The sequence below is a fragment of the Manis pentadactyla genome, chromosome 8 (genome assembly GCF_030020395.1).
Source record: "Manis pentadactyla isolate mManPen7 chromosome 8, mManPen7.hap1, whole genome shotgun sequence".
Classification (NCBI taxonomy): domain Eukaryota; kingdom Metazoa; phylum Chordata; class Mammalia; order Pholidota; family Manidae; genus Manis; species Manis pentadactyla.
Genome location: NC_080026.1, coordinates 97,604,105 through 97,621,474, shown reverse-complemented (window position 1 = coordinate 97,621,474; position 17,370 = coordinate 97,604,105). Strand labels below are relative to the sequence as shown.

The 17,370-nt window shown below is 56.6% G+C and overlaps 2 protein-coding genes across 2 annotated transcripts; one reads left to right on the top strand and one right to left on the bottom strand.

The window, feature by feature from the left end:
• Positions 1-2,855: 2,855 nt before the first annotated feature.
• Positions 2,856-8,682, bottom strand: LOC118933793 (uncharacterized). Its single transcript, XM_036928592.2, has 4 exons — positions 8,565-8,682; positions 8,135-8,479; positions 7,731-7,749; positions 2,856-4,531 (listed from the first exon to the last, which is right to left on the bottom strand). Exons 1-4 carry the CDS (start codon positions 8,680-8,682, stop codon positions 4,267-4,269), a joined length of 747 nt encoding a protein of 248 aa, XP_036784487.2. The 3' UTR covers positions 2,856-4,266.
• Positions 8,683-9,898: 1,216 nt separating this feature from the next.
• On the top strand, positions 9,899-13,944 carry ZNF503 (zinc finger protein 503). Its single transcript, XM_036928644.2, has 2 exons — positions 9,899-10,663; positions 11,388-13,944. Exons 1-2 carry the CDS (start codon positions 10,358-10,360, stop codon positions 13,023-13,025), a joined length of 1,944 nt encoding a protein of 647 aa, XP_036784539.2. The 5' UTR covers positions 9,899-10,357; the 3' UTR covers positions 13,026-13,944.
• The last annotated feature ends 3,426 nt before the right edge of the window (positions 13,945-17,370 follow it).

Below are 17,370 nucleotides of genomic sequence, written 5' to 3'. Positions count from 1 at the left end.
ATAGAAGGAGTTACACCCCAGACTGTTAACACTGGATATGTATATCAGGAGACTGGGTGGGAAATGGAAAGGAGATTGATGAGATCATGATGGTTTCTCTTTTTTGTGTGTGTATTTTTGAGTGCTTTTCTAGTTGAAGTGAATGTGCATTTCTTTTATAATTTTTGGATTGTACTTTAATCAAAGCTTTTTAAAAGTATTTTGGAACTAGATTATGAAGAGTCAGGTGTTTCATGTGAATAATGGGGAGTCACTGAAGATTTTTGTGGACAAGGAAATGATGCGATCAAGAAAATTATCCTGGCAAGAGTAGAATAATGGATTAGGGGCAAGGGAGGCTGAAGATGTACATTAACAAATACAAAGTTCTTGTAGCAGCAGCTCAGAGGTTAATAAAGAAGTGAACTATGGTAGCAATAATATGTGAAGTTTGGGAGAGGAAAGGGAGCTCTGGCGGGAACCTTGAGAGGTACATTCCTGAATGGTGGGAGGAGTGGCCATGGGGTTGGGAGGGGAGTTCCATTAAATTGCGTCAGTCAGCACATCTTGCACTTTGAAAATCTGACTAAATGGCTGGGAAACCACAGACGTATCTCTTTTTTTAATTCCCTTGAGCATACACTTATTTGATATTTATAATATAGAGACTCAAAATAAGTATTATTCTTTCATGATATGTGTTATCTCCCTTATTTAATTGAAATATTAGGGTGCAGTACCATAGAGAATACTTACTGGTGGCCCAAAAAGTGCAGTGAAATTATCGTTCATTCTTTCATTCATTCAGCACAACTGATGGTATGTATAAATGCTCTTTCCTTCATTCATCCCTTCAAGGACTAGCCCAAGTCTCTGCCACCTTGGAGTTACCCTCCAGGGAAGGGACAGACTCTCAACAGGGAAATCCCCAGTGTGGTAAGTGCTCTGAAAGAGGGTTACAGGAGCCCTAACCCAGTACCAGGTGAGAGGGTGCGGGGAAGTGGTGTGTAAGATGAGACCTGAAAAAAAGAGGAGTGGTGACCCAGGTGAAGAGGATAGAAGGTCACACAAAATAGAAGGAAAAACATCAGCAAGGTCCTGAGGTGGAAAGCATCAAGGCACATTTGAGTAACCAAAAGGCATCCATCGACAGCAAGGATCTCAGGGGAGGAGGAGTAGGAGACAGACAAAGGCAGAAAGCCTAGTGGAGGCAAATCAAGCCTCAGAGACCTGCCAGTCCTGGGCTAAATTTGATCCCAAGAACAATGAGAACCCAGAAGCTTTTAAGCATAAGAGAAACCTGATCTGATATGCTTTTTTGAAATAATCACTCTAGCTTCAGCAGCAATTATAGGCAACAACGGGGGATGGTCATTGATTGGTCCCAAGTTGCCATCAGGCCCAGAGCTGCCCAGGAGCTGAGTTGAGCCCATCCCATTTATACCTTTCTCCTCCTCTGTGCAAGTCCTCCTCCAGCTCAGCTAAGCCTTGGCTTCAAGCGGATTTGGGTAACAGGCCAGTTGGACACTCCCCCCCTAAGGTAAATAAAAGCCCAGCAAGATTCCCCCAGAGTTATGGGCCGGGATGCTAGGCATCTGAAGAAAAAAAAGGGAAGAATGAGATTAGAGTAAGGCAAGGCCAATTTCTTCTCTCCGGGACTCAATTTCTTTATAAAGCAGGGAATTCATCGTACTTACCTCAGAGAGTTGCTGTAAGGACATAATTCATACACAGTTCTTGGTATCTGGCACAAAGCAAATGCTCAAAAAGTGTTAGCTTTTGTTTTTTTCTTCCTGAAAGATAGTTGGGACCCTGTGAGCACGGATATACATTCCCTGCTGTCTGAGGGGACGGCTGGTCAGATCCCAGGGCAGGTCTGAGATCCCCTGGGCCAGTCAGGTCTCAGGACCCACCAAAGGATCAAAGATTGACAAAGTCTTACATGCGAGCGGGGGCTGAGGTTGCTACTATGTATGTGCTTGTGTTCCTGTGATTCTAAAATCCTAGAGCAGAACTCCAGATGGGGAAAAAGGAGCCGCCCACTGCCCTCCTTGGAGACCCGGGTTGTCCGCAGACGTAGGGCTGGAGCTGGGGCCTCTGTTGCCGCAGCCCAGCGGCGGAGGCGGAGCCTGGAGAGCTGGGGGCGGGCCGGTGCGGCGGAGGGGCGGAGCTAGCACCGCAGCCCGCGGTCCCGCCCCCAGCGGAAGTGCAACCAGGCCTTCTCCTCCCTTCGGAGGCTGGTTCCCTTCGCCCTTTTCTCGGTCGGCTCTCCCCCAAGCAGTTCAGCTTTTAGAGGGAGTTCGGCCGGCACCCCAACGCCAATTCCGAAGAGAAGGCCCCGGGTGTGCGTATCTGTATGTCACTGGCAGTGCTCTCTGTCCCTCCCATTCCCCTGTCCTCCCTTCCAGTCCTCGGTTACCGGCGCGGACGCAGGCGCCGCAGGGGACCGCACAGGTAAAGACTCGGAAAGTGAGGGCGTAGGTGTGGGTGCCTTCCAGCCTGGACGGGCAGAGAAAAGGCTGAATGCAAGTGCCCGGGTTTTTTCCAAAGCAGCCATATCGACAGTGGGGCTTGGGGAGAGGGAACGCAGATCCCAGGAGTGCCGCAGTGTCTGGGGAGCAGAGTGGGCGGGACTGTAGCCCCCACAGCTGGGGGGCCGGATCAGTGGAGTCCCGGTCTTGCGCAGGCTCCATTGTGCCTGGGAGGTGAGCGGGTTGTGTGGGGCGGGTCGGGGCCGCAGCACCGGAGAGTTATCCCCCCACTCCCGCGGTGACTGGCGTCCTGACATCGCCCCACCCGGGCACGCACAATCTGAGGTATGCAGAATGAAAATCAATAAAATCGATACAGTGGCAAACAACAAGAAACATGTTGGATTATTATTGTTAGCATTTGTTAAATTCTTTTTATTTTTACTTCCTTCTTTAAAAAGGTGGCTTCGGCTCGGATCAGGGCCTCGGAGAGGGACGAAAAATGCCCCCTGGTCTCCCGGCAGGGACCGAGGACCTGTCGTCAGCCCCAAGCTGCTCATACTTCCCGGAATCGTAGTGCGGGGTCCGGAAGGGGAGCCCTCGGTGCACTAGGTTTCTAGATACGGCTTTCCCCCGCACCGCGTCCGCAGTTTAAGCAAATACAAACCCCACCCCATAGGCATTTCCCCGGTTCACCACCCCCACACCCCGGGGGCCGCGTCTCCTCCCCTCCCCCGAGCTCTCCCCGGCGCTTTAAATAATGATATTTGCATGCAGGGAGCGATTCATAAATATGTCAGGGCCTGTGAAATATAGGCAACATTTCAAACTTTCTATTTAAAAAACATGAATTATGGCCGCGGAAAATGTGTTCCCATTTAAAGGCGATACGAAGTATTTGGTGTCTCGTCCCCGGGCCCATCCATCACGGAGACAATAAAGAGAGTTTTTCGCCCTGACACCCGCGATTTATGGGCGCCCTTCTCTGCCCTCATCACTCACCCGCCGCGGCCGGCCCGGCGACAGGCCCCGTGGAGAGACCCGCGGCAGCCCCCCTTCCCTGCGCGCCGCTCCCCGCGCGCACTTTGCGCCCTTGCCAACCGCTCAAGACCACTGCTCCCGGGGGGGAAGCGACCGCTCCCAGGAGTTGGGAGCTCGGCGGCGATGGTCTGAGCAGACAAGTGGGAGCGGGAACCACACCGGTCCTCTCACCTCCCCGCCTGCCACTCTCGGGGCTGGGGCTGAGCGCGCGGAGGAACGGCCTTGCGGGCCGGCTCTGTATCCAGGCCTCTCTCTCCAGCCGCGGCGCCGCTCCAGGAAGTTTCAGCGCAGGCGGCGGGAGGTTATTTACGCGCGGGCTCAAAGTGAGGGGAGAGAACTGAGCTGGGGGGCTGCCCAAGCCAATGTCTGGCCATTCCGCCTCTGGGAAGTTGAGATGGTCCCTGGCTTTCTTGAGCCCGGCTGGACGGACGCTTCTGGGCAAAGCTCTTTATGCAACTTTTACAAAGCCAGTTCCTCCCTGGTGCTACCCCCCACAAATACATCCCGGGCGTCTGCTGCACCCTGGAAACTATTTTACGGACAGGCGCCGACGAGTTGGCGAGATATAAGGAAGGGGAGGCGCCCTTCCTGGCGTTTCGCCTCGGGCCAGGCTCGGCCGCCCGGTGCCCCCCTCTCCTAAAGCCCCACCTTGCGCGTGTACACAATAGCACGCTGTCTTCACAAAGCTGCCACCAAATCTCTGCAAACTTGCGTCGAAGAAAGTTCAGACTCCATCTGCCGCCGTATTTGCTTTCAGTTTTCGCCGCGGGCAGACTCAGCCCGGCGGTTCCCGAAGCACGGCCAGAGGTGGGGACTGCCAGGCACTGCGGGGCAGCGAGGGGCCGCTCGGTCTGAGGGCGCTGAGAGTCCAGCCTTGCGAAAAAGCCGGACTTGCTGCCGCACGAACACCAAGGAGCCACTTCGCGTCCCGCGCTGGGCCGAAGAGACTGCGTACAGGCGAACCAGGCGCCGTTTGCCTGCGACCTGGATTTATTCGGATACAGGCAGCACAAATCGCAGCCAGGAAAATCCCGTCGATTCTAAAAATGACATGGTTGAATTTATTAGATCAAGATTCATGTGGAAGTGCAGGGATATGAATATTATACAAACAGCTCCGTGTCCACTGAGAACAGAAGATCGCTTCCGGTTTCAAGGGCATATAACATCACATCTGGATATTTAGATCTATAGAGGGATAAAAAATATTAAGTTTTTGGTGTGTGCACATACGGTTAAGTTGGAAAAATTATAAAGCAAGTGTCTTTTACAGCCCCTGCTTGTGTGAAATGTAGGCTGGAGATAGCACTTATGGTCAAATAAGCACCCAGGGAGTATTTCCTATAGCCAGAGTGAGTTCAGACTCGTTGAGGGTATGTGTACCTCTTTAAATATCTGCTGCGTGGCAGAGGTGAAATAAATAAATTTAAGAAATGCTGGAGCGCAGATGACAGCCACTGCCAAGATACAATATTTCTGGGTATAGCAATAAATATTCCTACCAGCTCTGCTGTGGAAAGTGAACAAAAATGGGGATGGGGTGCTTTCGGGTACTGCTGCTCTGGACGCCAAGCACGCTGAAGTGGGTTCAATTCGATATCCGCTGCCTCCGACCCCTCGTGCCTTCTGGGAGAGGCTTGGCGCGGATCTCCAACACTGCCGCGCGTCGGGGGTTCTGCCAGATACACGTACGGAAAGGAAGCCTCCGCCCGGCGCTGAACCGACATTAAGAGTAACAGGACCTAGGACCTGAGATCCCACGGGCACCCCTAATCCCTCAGACACCTCAACCATCCCTCAAATTTGGCCCCACCGGGCTCGGGTAATGGCCATTTGGGCCTATGGATTTGCGGAAAAGGGCGGGTGGCTCTTGGTTCCGAGGCGTCCCAAGGTGTGAAGGGGCAGTCCACTCACAATAAGGCCACAATTGCTCCCGCGAAGAGCTGGTTTGAGGCCCTAGAAACAGTTATCTGGGTGAAATTTATTTGTGAAATGTTAGGCACCCCTTCACATACTCAGGTCAGTGCTGAGGCCCAGTTTCCCAGTGAGTCTTGTCTGCATTTTGCAAAGCACGGACAATGCCATCAGCTAAATCTGCAACGTTGCAGCTGTGAGATTCCAAAACAAAATGCTAATTCCAGAATAGGGAGCTTGCAGCGGTCCCCCCATCTCAATGTTCTGGTCTCTCTTTTCTCCTCACCACTCCAAATACACCCAACCATTAAATTAAACCGGCGCAGAGTTTCTGAGAGCCCTCGCTTGGGGAGAAATTAGGAAGGACGCTGTTGTGACTTCCTGGGAACTGCACACGCTCCTGTGGCAGCCCTGCCGCAGAGGAATAACCTGGGCCCTGAGAACGCCCAGCTTAAGAGAGTGTGACTGCACCGAAGTGGTATACAGAAAGGGGGGAGAAAGAATAGGAATTTTTCCCTTGCAGGTAGGAAAAGAGGAAAGAAATGAGAAAGGAAAAAAAAAAAGAAGAAAGTGAGCCAAGAAAGAAGCAGGAGAGGTAATAAAACAACAAAAATAGAAGGGAGTGAAGAAAAAGAGAGAGACAGGGATGGCTAGCCAAGAAGACTGCAGGCCGTGGCGAGGCCCCGGGACCAGGCCAGGCGGTGACTGTGGCAAGTCGGGTGCCTCTGCGGCCCCGAGGAGAGGCAAGGGCCTCCCGGGACCGTCTTCCACCGCCCGGCGAATCTGGGCCCCCGCTCCAAGTCGGGAGGGGCGGGCCTGGGTCCAGCAGCCCCGACTCGCTCTTTCTCTTCCCTCCTCCCGGCGGACCACAAGGACCGGCGGGACTCGGGTGGGGAGGCCCCCAGGGGCGCGCGCCAGTCCTGGACTATTTGGGCGCTCTGGGCCAGGCTTTCCAGCTCGCCAGGCCTGACCTGTCAGGCGGATTATCTTCGAGGGAGATTAATAGGGGAGGCGGGCTGCAATAATAATCGTTTTGTTTGATGTGACAACTCTGATAGGCGTTGATTTACTTACAAACTGATAGGCTTTTAATTGAGCGCCTCCGCCGAGCCCGAGATGAAAGGGAAGCGGCGGTGAAAGGCGGCCCGCCTGCCCTCCGGCCTCAATACTGATTAGCCATCTCGACAGTGAATAGTTCAAGGCATTTTCAAACTTTTCCTCAGCTCTCTCCCCTTCCTTCTCCTCCCACCCTCTCCTCAAATATCTGCCATGCCCACTCCTTTTTTAGAGAAAACAAATCATTTACATTGTGTGCAAATAAAATCCGCAGGACATCCACGCCAACCGCCGCTGGGGGCTGGACTCTTTAGGCCTAGCGCGGAGTAATTAATAACTCCCCACCCCGCCACAGCCTGAATGGCCTTCGGGGATGTGGCCTCCCTCGTGAGGTGCGCAGGCTCGGATACTTGGGCCTGGCTAACGCCAGGGGCGCGCGGTCCCCCAGGCGCCCCCGTGCGCTCGGACCTTCAGAGTTGGCTTTTGCGAAGAGCGAATGCAAGCGGACCACAACCCGCGAGCGCGCCGCACGGCGCAGGCCAGCGAACGCTCGCGGCCACACAAAGTCACGCCTTAGGTGGGGACGTGGAACCCACTCTCTGGTTCCCCAAGCTTAGGGTGCTGGGGTTTCCAGCCCCTCTCCGCAGCCTGGCGCAAAAAGAAAGCGGCTGTAATTCCAGGAGAAGGAAAAAACTGAGACTGGAGCGGGAAGGTAGGGTGTGAAGAGGAAGTCTGCGGTCACCTCCAGCTTTGGCCTCTACCCTCAACCTTCAGTGTCTGGGCCTCCACCGGAGGCTGCGGCAACACTCGGCCCGCGACTGGGCTGGCGGAGCTGGGATCTCTACGATTAATCTGTGCTGACACCTCAACATCCACACACTCAATGACACAGACAGTAACACACCCGCAGGATACAAGCGGCCTCAAAGACACGCTGCCCTGCAGAGGGAGTTTAGGACTGTCCGGCCCTCAGAAACTGGCACCTGGGACCCGCTGCCCAAAGATTATTCGGACAAACTGCACAGCCTCGCGTGCGGCCTCTTCTTCGTCCCACGGACTCACCTTTCTCAGCTGTCTCACAGTTGGGCACTCCGAACCCCCTGGAACCTGCACACACCCCGACAAACAGCAGCCTCAAATACTCACTCCCCTCTTCTCCCAAGTATCTTTAGTCAGGTTACCATCTCTTGAAGTTTACCAACCTAAAGAGTCAAGGGTTAAGATTAAAAAGCAGAAAAAGAATGCCTATGAGAAAATACTAAAACTCACCCCAGAAAGTTCTCAGTACCTGTGTTGAGTGGGAGACAAAAATGGTAAGAGGGAATGGTGAGAGAGGAGAGGGCGAGCAGGCCAAGGACAGGTCTCACACCAGACACCCAGGAGTATGGGGCTCAGCGTGGGGTGAGCACCGGTCCAAACCAAGTCTCCAGGCCAGGTCCCCGCCCCCCAGTGTAGGTACAGACGGCTCCTGGCTCCCTGTGCCCCCAGCCCCACCATTTACCAAAAAGACTTGAAAACAAAAGAAGAGCCGGGCGGAAAAGTGGGGGTGGGGAGATTCAAAGTCTTCCAAGTCCATCTGAGGAAGGATGTGTCCCCTTCCCATTTCTGCGAGTTTCTGGAGCTGATCCCCCCCCCAACTCGCTCCAGACGCTACCAAAGCCCTGACAACTCACAGAGCCGCACAGGCACACGTACACACTTGTGCACCGAGATCCAGGTACAACAAGCACAGCGCCTCCCCACTTCCTTCCAAACAGCCCGAGTGACCGTGCAAATCGAGAGGAACGCGGCAGTCCCGCTCCACTTCCCAGCAAGAGCCGGTGTTCTCACAGACAGCAGCCCCCTCCCTCTCTTGCTCCTTCCCTCTGCTCTCCCAGCACAGGTCAGTCTCAGCTCGGCTTTCAAATAAATTCGAGCAAGCAACCGGGGGTAACCCGGGCTACCGAGCCCGCGGGGACGTCGCGGGCTGCGGAAGGATTGCAGAGGGGGCCTGAGGGATCCTCTATCTCCTCCATACACTCACAGTCAGGCCTCTTCTTCGCAGCCTCTCAGCCCAAGCCACATTCCGAAAGCGGGGGGAGGTAAAACAATTGAGAGGGGTACCCCACCACTGAACTCCAGGACTCAAGGTTACATTGGTGGTATGGTTTTTAGAAGTCTCCGATATGGGGGTTCGGGCACTAGAGGGTGTTGTCCGAGGCCGACATGGCAAGCCGGACATTCTGACATTACACGCCCCCAAGGGACTATTCAGGGGGTAAAATATCTCCCGTGTTAGACGTCCACACCTGGCGTCTCCGGTACTCAGAGCCGCCCCAAGCTCCAAGGCCTCAAAGGGCCTAAGTCCCCTGAGGTGAAACGATGTATCTTTCCGACACAGAAAGGGGCGAATGCACACCCCAGGCCTGTGCACCCCTCTCAGTGTCCTGGGTGCACCTGCGCACTGTACACTCACTATTCATTTTCCTGACACTGAGCGCCTCTTTCCCCTCTTTCATTCTTTCTCTTAGCCCCCCACCCCAACCTCATCCCTGGAGGCTACTCCTCTTTCCCCCTCCTCCGGTTCTCCCTTGGTCTCTTCCTTCCTATCCATCTCTCTCTCCCTCTCTTTTTCCCTTCAAGTCGCACCCGCCTTGTAATCAGCAACAAAAGCTGACATAAATCACGGGAGGATTGACAAGAGCTGACAAATAACTGATTGATTGCGGTGGAGGAACATTGACAATTGATGGAGGGGTGGAGATGCCCAAAGAACTGGGGAGAGGGAGAAGAGGCGGTGGCAGGGGAGAGTAAGAATGGAGTGCGGGGCGGGGAAGTGGGGGGAGCTGAGTGTGAAACAGAGGAAACATGTGACCCCTTCTCCTGCCCCAATCTGCGCGTCCCCGGGCGTCACGTGTCCGGGAAGGGCAGGGAGCCCCACACAGAGAGCAGAGATGAGCAGCCACCGCCTCGGCTGCCCACCTAGCTTCTGGTTTCTCCGCCACGGAATCTCAGGAAATCAAGGCGGGCGGGCGGACTTCCTTTAGCACCCGCTCCCCACTTTTCCTTACCCTGGCGATCGTGCCGCGAGAGGTTTCAATTAAAGAAGAGAGAGTAGTATTTGGTGTGCAGGACACCTGTGCGCCCCTGAAGTTGACAGTCCTGCTGTTGTCCAGACTCCCGCCGGTGCTCCTTCTGGACAACCCTTCAATTTGTTCTTCGCGTGCACCCTTGTGCAAAAGGAGGTTTTAATTTATTTTTGAGCTGGGGAAAGGAAGGACGCCGAAAAGGAAAACAGAGGGAGGCGGTACATAGCAAACGTAGAATAAATGTCCAGCTGGTCTGCGGAGCGAAATCGAGGGAGGGAACCTGTGAGGGGCGGGGGAGCCGGCGGCGAGGAGGGAGCTGCCCCTTAAAACCAGCGCTTTGAGTCCTGGCGGCGGCGGCAGCGGCGGCGCGGGACGCGTCACATCCCCTTGACCCTCCAATCACCTCGGGCTTCCATTTGATTGGAAGGCGGCAAAGGCTTTAATCTCCCCCTCGGTGCTGCTGCTATTGAAGTGAGTTTCCTCGCCAGAGCCCCGACTGGACAGGCAGCGGCTCACATCGCAGAGCGCAGCGCCAGCGCCGGGCCGCAAGTGCGCAGCGCAGGGGGCACAGCCCGAGGCGGACACGGCGAGCCACTCAGCACTCCCGCAGTCGGGCCGGCTCCTCCAGCTCCGCCACGGCTCGGCTGCAGGCCACCCAGGATTGTTTGCTTCTGGCTCCAGGCGCCGAGAAGGCGCGCTGGGTGCCCGTGGCCGCTGCGCCAGCTCCTCCTCCGGCTGCTCCAGCTCCCCGGGCGAGCGCGCAGCCCGGAGCCCGCCCCGCGCCTCCCGGAGCCCTCCCCCCGCTGCTCCCATGCGCGCGGGTGGGTCATGAGCACAGCGCCCTCGCTTTCTGCCCTAAGAAGCAGTAAGCACAGCGGCGGCGGCGGCGGCGGCGGCAGTGCAGACCCTGCCTGGACCAGCGCGCTCTCTGGAAATAGCTCCGGACGCGGCCCCGGCTCGTCCCTGGCCGGCAGCACCAAGCCTTTTGTGCACGCCGTGCCCCCCTCTGATCCTCTCCGCCAGGCTAACCGCCTGCCCATCAAGGTGCTGAAGATGCTGACCGCACGGACTGGCCACATTTTGCACCCTGAGTATCTGCAGCCCCTACCTTCCACTCCCGTCAGCCCCATCGAGGTAAGAACCCTTTCCCCCGGAATCGCGCTGGGACCACCACCCTGGCTGCCGCTCCACAGGATTTCTTTCTCTCGGGATCTAGGGGTGGGACTGGGGGAGGGGGGTTGGAGTGATTCAGCTCCGGATCGGGGGAGAGGATAGTGCTTCCGCCCCTTAAAACTAGAGCTGAAAGAGGTTATTGGGTAGAATGGGGCGTGAATGCTAGGGGACACGGCAGGCAAAACTTACTTCTCCCGTTGATATTCAAGTCCTTACCCCGACCTAGGCCCTCTCACCAGAAGACGGACTGCAGTTCGTAATACGGTTCTAAAAGTCGCGGCCCTCCGGTTCCCTAGAAACTGATACTTGTATATAACCAGCCGCCTGAGCCCTTACTCTGAAGAATTAGGGGTGTGTGTGTCTGTCTGGCGGTGGGCGGGGGGGCACGGTTCTGGGTCTAGGAATCACAAACCAAAACATTTTATGAGTTTAAAAGATCTAGTTTTTGCTTAGAGAGGGCAGGGAAGATCCTGGTTTGGAGAGGGGGCTAGTATTTGCCACCCTTCTCAAGGGCGAGAATGTGTGTGTATGTCGAGGGAATGCCGCCTAGAATTGCGCTTCGGAGCTGAGGGGATCTTAGCGGGCAGTTGTGGAAGGGCGTTTGAACCCTAGCAACTAGGATTATTCTAAAACGTTTCCCCTTCTTTCTCTTTGTGCCGCCCCCTCCCATCATCTGACCCCACAGCTTGATGCCAAGAAGAGTCCGCTGGCGCTGTTGGCGCAAACATGCTCGCAGATCGGGAAGCCGGACCCCTCGCCCTCCTCCAAACTCTCTTCGGTCGCCTCCAATGGGGGCGGCTCTGGCGGCGGCACTGGCGCCGGGGGTGACAAGGACGCAAAGTCGGGCCCCCTCAAGTTGAGTGACATCGGCGTAGAGGACAAGTCGAGTTTCAAGCCGTACTCCAAACCCGGCTCGGATAAGAAGGAGCCAGGAGGCGGCGGCGGCGGCGGGGGCGGCGGCGGCGGCGGCGGCGGCGGCGGGGGCGTTTCGGCAGAGAAGTCCGGATTTCGGGTACCGAGCGCCACCTGCCAGCCATTCACGCCCAGGACAGGCAGCCCAAGTTCCAGCGCCTCGGCCTGTTCTCCAGGTGGCATGCTGCCTTCCGCCGGGGGCGGCCCTGAGAGCAAGGACGACAAGAAAGACCCCGACGCCAGCGGCGGCGGTGGCGGCAGCAAGGGCTCCGGCGGTGCCTCGGCCGAAGGGGGACCTACGGGGCTGGCGCACGGCCGGATTAGCTGCGGTGGAGGAATTAATGTGGACGTGAACCAGCATCCAGATGGGGGCCCTGGGGCCAAGGTTCTAGGCGCTGACTGCGGCGGCTCATCCGGCTCCAGCTCCGGCTCGGCCCCCAGCGCGCCCACCTCCTCCTCGGTGCTGGGCTCTGGGCTAGTGGCGCCCGTATCTCCCTACAAGCCAGGCCAGACAGTGTTCCCGCTGCCTCCCGCGGGCATGACCTACCCAGGCAGCTTGGCTGGGGCCTACGCCGGCTACCCGCCCCAATTCCTGCCACACGGCGTGGCGCTCGATCCCACCAAGCCGGGCAGCCTGGTTGGGGCGCAGCTGGCAGCAGCCGCAGCGGGCTCTCTGGGCTGCAGTAAGCCGGCCGGCTCGAGCCCCTTGGCCGGGGCTTCGCCGCCCTCCGTGATGACAGCCAGTTTGTGCCGGGACCCGTACTGCCTCAGCTACCACTGCGCCAGCCATTTGGCAGGGGCTGCGGCAGCCAGTGCATCGTGCGCTCACGATCCAGCCGCGGCGGCAGCGGCGCTCAAGTCCGGATACCCGCTGGTGTACCCCACGCACCCGCTGCACGGCGTGCACTCTTCGCTAACCGCTGCCGCAGCTGCCGGCGCCACACCGCCCTCCCTGGCCGGCCACCCCCTCTACCCCTATGGCTTCATGCTCCCTAACGACCCGCTCCCCCACATCTGCAACTGGGTGTCGGCGAACGGGCCCTGCGACAAGCGCTTCGCCACGTCCGAAGAGCTCCTGAGCCACTTGCGGACCCATACGGCCTTTCCCGGGACAGACAAACTGCTGTCGGGCTACCCCAGCTCATCGTCTCTAGCCAGTGCCGCAGCGGCCGCCATGGCTTGCCACATGCACATCCCCACGTCGGGCGCTCCGGGCAGCCCCGGGACGCTAGCGCTGCGCAGCCCCCATCACGCGCTGGGACTCAGCAGCCGCTACCACCCCTACTCCAAGAGCCCGCTCCCCACGCCCGGCGCTCCGGTGCCCGTGCCCGCCGCCACCGGACCCTACTACTCCCCCTACGCCCTCTACGGACAGAGACTGACCACGGCCTCAGCGCTGGGGTATCAGTGAGGGCAGTGGGGAGGCCTAGCGAGGGAGAGAGAGGAGCTGGGGGGAGGGGAGGAGCCGAGCGAGGGGCGGAAGCAGCTCGGAGGCGGCTGTCACCCGCGCGTGAGGAAGACCCGGGCCAGGAAACGAGGAAAATATATACCGTATCTATCCACCCGTAACAGCGACCGAGACCCGGTGGGAAACTCACCTTTCCCCCCTTTCACCTCCCCACCCAAACTTTATAAAAGTTGAAAAAAATATCATTTGACTTTTTATAGAAAAAGAAGGAAAAAATAATTGAGAAAGTGTTCATCTGAGAACTGCACCGGTGGACACTAGTATTTATTTATGTTAGCTCCAAGCGGACCCGTGATTCAAAAGTGCATTATTTAGTTTGAGCTCCGTAGCTAAAAAGGAAGGTGGGGGGAGATGAAAACTTGAGGGTAAAAATGTGGAAAAGAAACCCTCCCGTCCCTTGTAGATTATAAATAAATACAAAGCCGCCACAGAACTAGAGGTCTTCTCTTTAATGTTACTTTAAAATTGCTATTATTGTATTGTACGTTCTTATTTAATGTCTGATTGAAACACAAATTTACATGCATGTTTGTTACAAAAAAATGAAAAAAACAAGTCACAATTTGTCAGCTCTGATTTCAAATTGCAATTATTTTTAAGGTGTATACCATCGAAAGAGAATGGGTATTTTTTTGTATGTATTCTGGAAGAAAACAAAAAAAAAAGGAAAAAATTCTATTCCAAAACCTCATTTGCCTTATTTTGTTCTTTAAAAGGAACACTTAACTATTTTTAATTTTTAAGTCCACCCGCTGAGAAGGGGACAAGTAAGGTTTACGTCATGTACTAAAATAATAGACAATGTATCGCTTTAAAGATTAAAATTCCGTATATTTGATGTATTAAAGGTTTACTACTTCTTCTTATCTTTTTTATTTTTTGGTTAAAGAGAAAGAAAAGCGTGGCAGTTTCGGCAGCAGCGGCTTCCCTGGGCCTCATGGCTACTCCTTCCCGGGACCGTGGCCGCATTTCTGATTGTTTTGTTGTGATTTTCAGAAGAGGCCAAGTCCTCAGAATGGCTAGCCAGTCATGAGGTTGGCCTTGGGGAAAATAATTTTAAAAAGGGGATTTCGCAGTTAGGAAATACAGTGTTCTTAGCTGTCGCTCACTTCTTAATTTTTCTCCCAACAGCCTGTTTGTTGAAAGCGAAAGAAAAAGGAGGTGTTTGTGTGTTTGTTTGTTTTTAATTTCCCTCTTGAGATTTTTGGGAGTTTGGGTTTCGTTTTGTGCAGAGGCGCGGGCGGCGACTTGCCCGTCGCGACTCGGCCCCAGGGAGGTGCTGCGGCCGACTGTCCCTCTCTGCTTTCCAAGCTCCGCCTGTTCCGGGCGGGCAGCCGGGATAGACTGAGCCACCGAGGGCGCTTGGGAACCTGTTTCCCAGGCCTGGGGCGAGCGCTCCAGAACCTTGCCTCTCGGGGGAGAGTTCGCACTCTTTTTCTTCTGTCTGCAGAGGGCCAGAGCGGGCAGCCAGCCTACCCACCTCCAGTCCCCCTCGTCCCCAGGCTCCTTCCTCTCTCCAGTGTCGGCCCGAGGCAGAGAGGCGCCGGGGCTGCTTTTCCGTGTCCCGATTCGTCTGCACACGCGCTGTATCCCAGTCTGCGCCGCAGGAGAGCGCCCTGCGCTCGGAAGCCCCCTCAAATTCGGCCCCGCGAGGGTCCTGGCGCCCATTCTCCGTCTAGCGGGGGCGCAGGTGGCCCCTGGGTGCCGTTCTGGGCTGCGTGCTCCGCTCTCCAAGGGTGCGGTGGGACCCCCCCCGTCCGGCCGAGGACCCCGCGGTGCGCACCGCTCCCTTCTCCCCAACTTGAGCGGCGGGACTGAGCTGCCCGAAGCGCTAATGAAACCACGCAGATAAGAGCCTTAATCTTTTTGGGGGGGTGGGAGGAGTCCGAAACCCAGCCTTCCCCTCCCCAGCTCAGACTGCAGGCCTGGGCGCGAGCTCTGGTCTTTCAGCTGTTTGGGCGCTCGCCCTCACGGGGCGGCGGGAACCCTGGGCCCAGACAGCGCCTGTCCTGGGATCCCAGGACCACTGAGTCGCTGCGCGGAGCCCGCTCTCCCGTACGCCCCTCTTCCTGGGGTCAAGCCGTTCTGAGTTCTCCGAGCCCCCGGCCTCCCTTGGCGTCAAGCTCCCCCTGCTGCCTTGGGAGGCTCACCGCCGCTCGACCTCGGGCCTCAGTCGGTCAACAGAGTGGCCCCCTCCTCCATTTGCTCTGCAGTTGGTGACTTTGAGGTTTTCCACCCTCCTCCCAGCGTCAGCCTCACGGCTGCGGGCCCTTTTCCCGGGTTGCACGCAAGGCAGGCCCGGCGACCAACGGGACGTCGCGGGGAGCTCCCAGGCCTCCTCCTGGAGAAGACTTAATGGAGACAGCCTCGGCCGCCGCCTCCCCGGGCGGGGACAGCCTGCAAAGCCTCCTACCCTCAGGCCCGGACGCCCCGACTCCAGGAACGCAAGCTGGAGCCGTTGGAGGGCAAGGTCCGGTGGTGCCCGGGACGCCCCAGCCCTGCTCCCATTCTGGTCCGGCTGAGAGAGGCTGGGCCGGGCCCGCCTCCTCGAGAACCTCAGCGGATGGGGTGGCCTGTGTCCTTCAGGCTCTCGGACACACACGCACGCACACCCCGCAAGCGGGAGAGGAGGACGCTCGAGGAGGTGGTGCGGTCAGAGTCCGGAAGGACTCCAGTGCCCACGCCTTGGGACGTGAAAGCCAGGCCCTGCTTACCCTCTCAGGGGCACCAGCCGCACGCCTCTCGCCTCCCCGACCCACACGCTTCGCCCTCCCATGCCTCGCGTCTTCGGCCACGGTTCCTTGGGCCACCAAGTCTCACCCGCCTTGGGTGGGGAAGGACCTAGAAATTCCCCTGTCTTGGAATTTCAGGTCTGGGACCGGCAGTGAGACGAATTGGACACGTTCGTGCTTTCACGTCCACTCTTGGTATTTTATTAACAAAAATCAAAACCAAAAAGTCTTGAAATTTGAATGTGACCTCCTTCCCGGAGAAGCTACTCGGAGGCAGCAAAATTCCAGAGCTGGAGGCTGGGGACGAGGGAGTGAAAGGGTTCCCCGACGTGCTGGACGGAACTGAGTCATTCCGGGCGCAGAGTTAGTAAAGAGAGGGTGCCAGTCTGTGCTGTAAATCCTGGCCGAGATGCGAGCCCGTCTCGGGGAACAAACGCCCTTCCCCACCGTGTGCCCCTCGGCTCTCTCGGGCTTTCTCCAGATGAGCCGCGGGATCCCGGGAGCGCCGGCCAGCGGCTGCCGAAGCCCAAGCTGAACGCGGCGTGTCCGCCAGGCGGCGCTGCGGGACCCAGAGGAGCGGGAAGAAGACCCGGAAACCACGGCCAGTGCTCTCAGGTCGCCGGTTGCGGCTGCGGGGGTCACTCCGCTACCCCGCGCCTCCGCTTTCGCTTGGTGGAGAGGTGCCCTTGTAGTTGCTCTCGCCTCTCCTGCTGCGAACCATGTCCTCTGAGCTTCTCCACCTGCTCTAGCTTCTGCTGCTTTGTTCCTCTTGCTCTTTTTCTCTATCCCAGAGAAGTTGGCCCACGTGCCACGGCCCCTACCCAGCCGTGCACCGCCCCTAGGCTCTGACAGGTCACCTTGTCTGGCATACAGAAGTGGTCCCCACACATTCACTCTGTCATTCGCTGATTATTTCCTAAGACCTACCCCTTGCCATTGGCTGTCCCATCTTTTAACTTGCCCCTGACAGACGGAGAAACTGGAGCCAGGTCCTGGAAGCCAGGGCGCAAGGCCAGTCGAGAAAGGCCCTTCCCTTCATCCAACTCCTGCTCCTCCCTGTATCTCTGGTGATGATACTGGGTGACCCTCGTGTCTTTGTGCTGGGTGTAGTTTAACAGTAAGGAAAGACAGACGAAAAAGCTCCTCTAGTTCATGAACTCCCTGTACTTTGAAAGTGTACAATATTTTTTTTACAGGTTTGTCCTGCGAGCCCATCTGATGGCCTCTTCTGAACATACAAGCTTAGGGCCCCTCACCCACCAAGGCGAGAAGCCAGGTCGTCCTCCATGTGACTGCAAAGCTCAGGTTGACCTGCCCACTCTGTTATGGACTATGTCTAGCCCATATTATTCTACTGTAAGTATTCCATTTAAACTTCACAATGATTCCATGAGGCTGTTAGGATCTTTACTTGCATTTTACAAATGAAGAAACAGGTTCAGCAGGGTAAAGATAGTAGCTTGAGGTCACATAGCTAGTGAGTGACAGAGTCTACACAGCGATTCTTGCCCTGGGTGCTCTCACTTGAGATTTTAATGGATAATAATGCCTGGGAA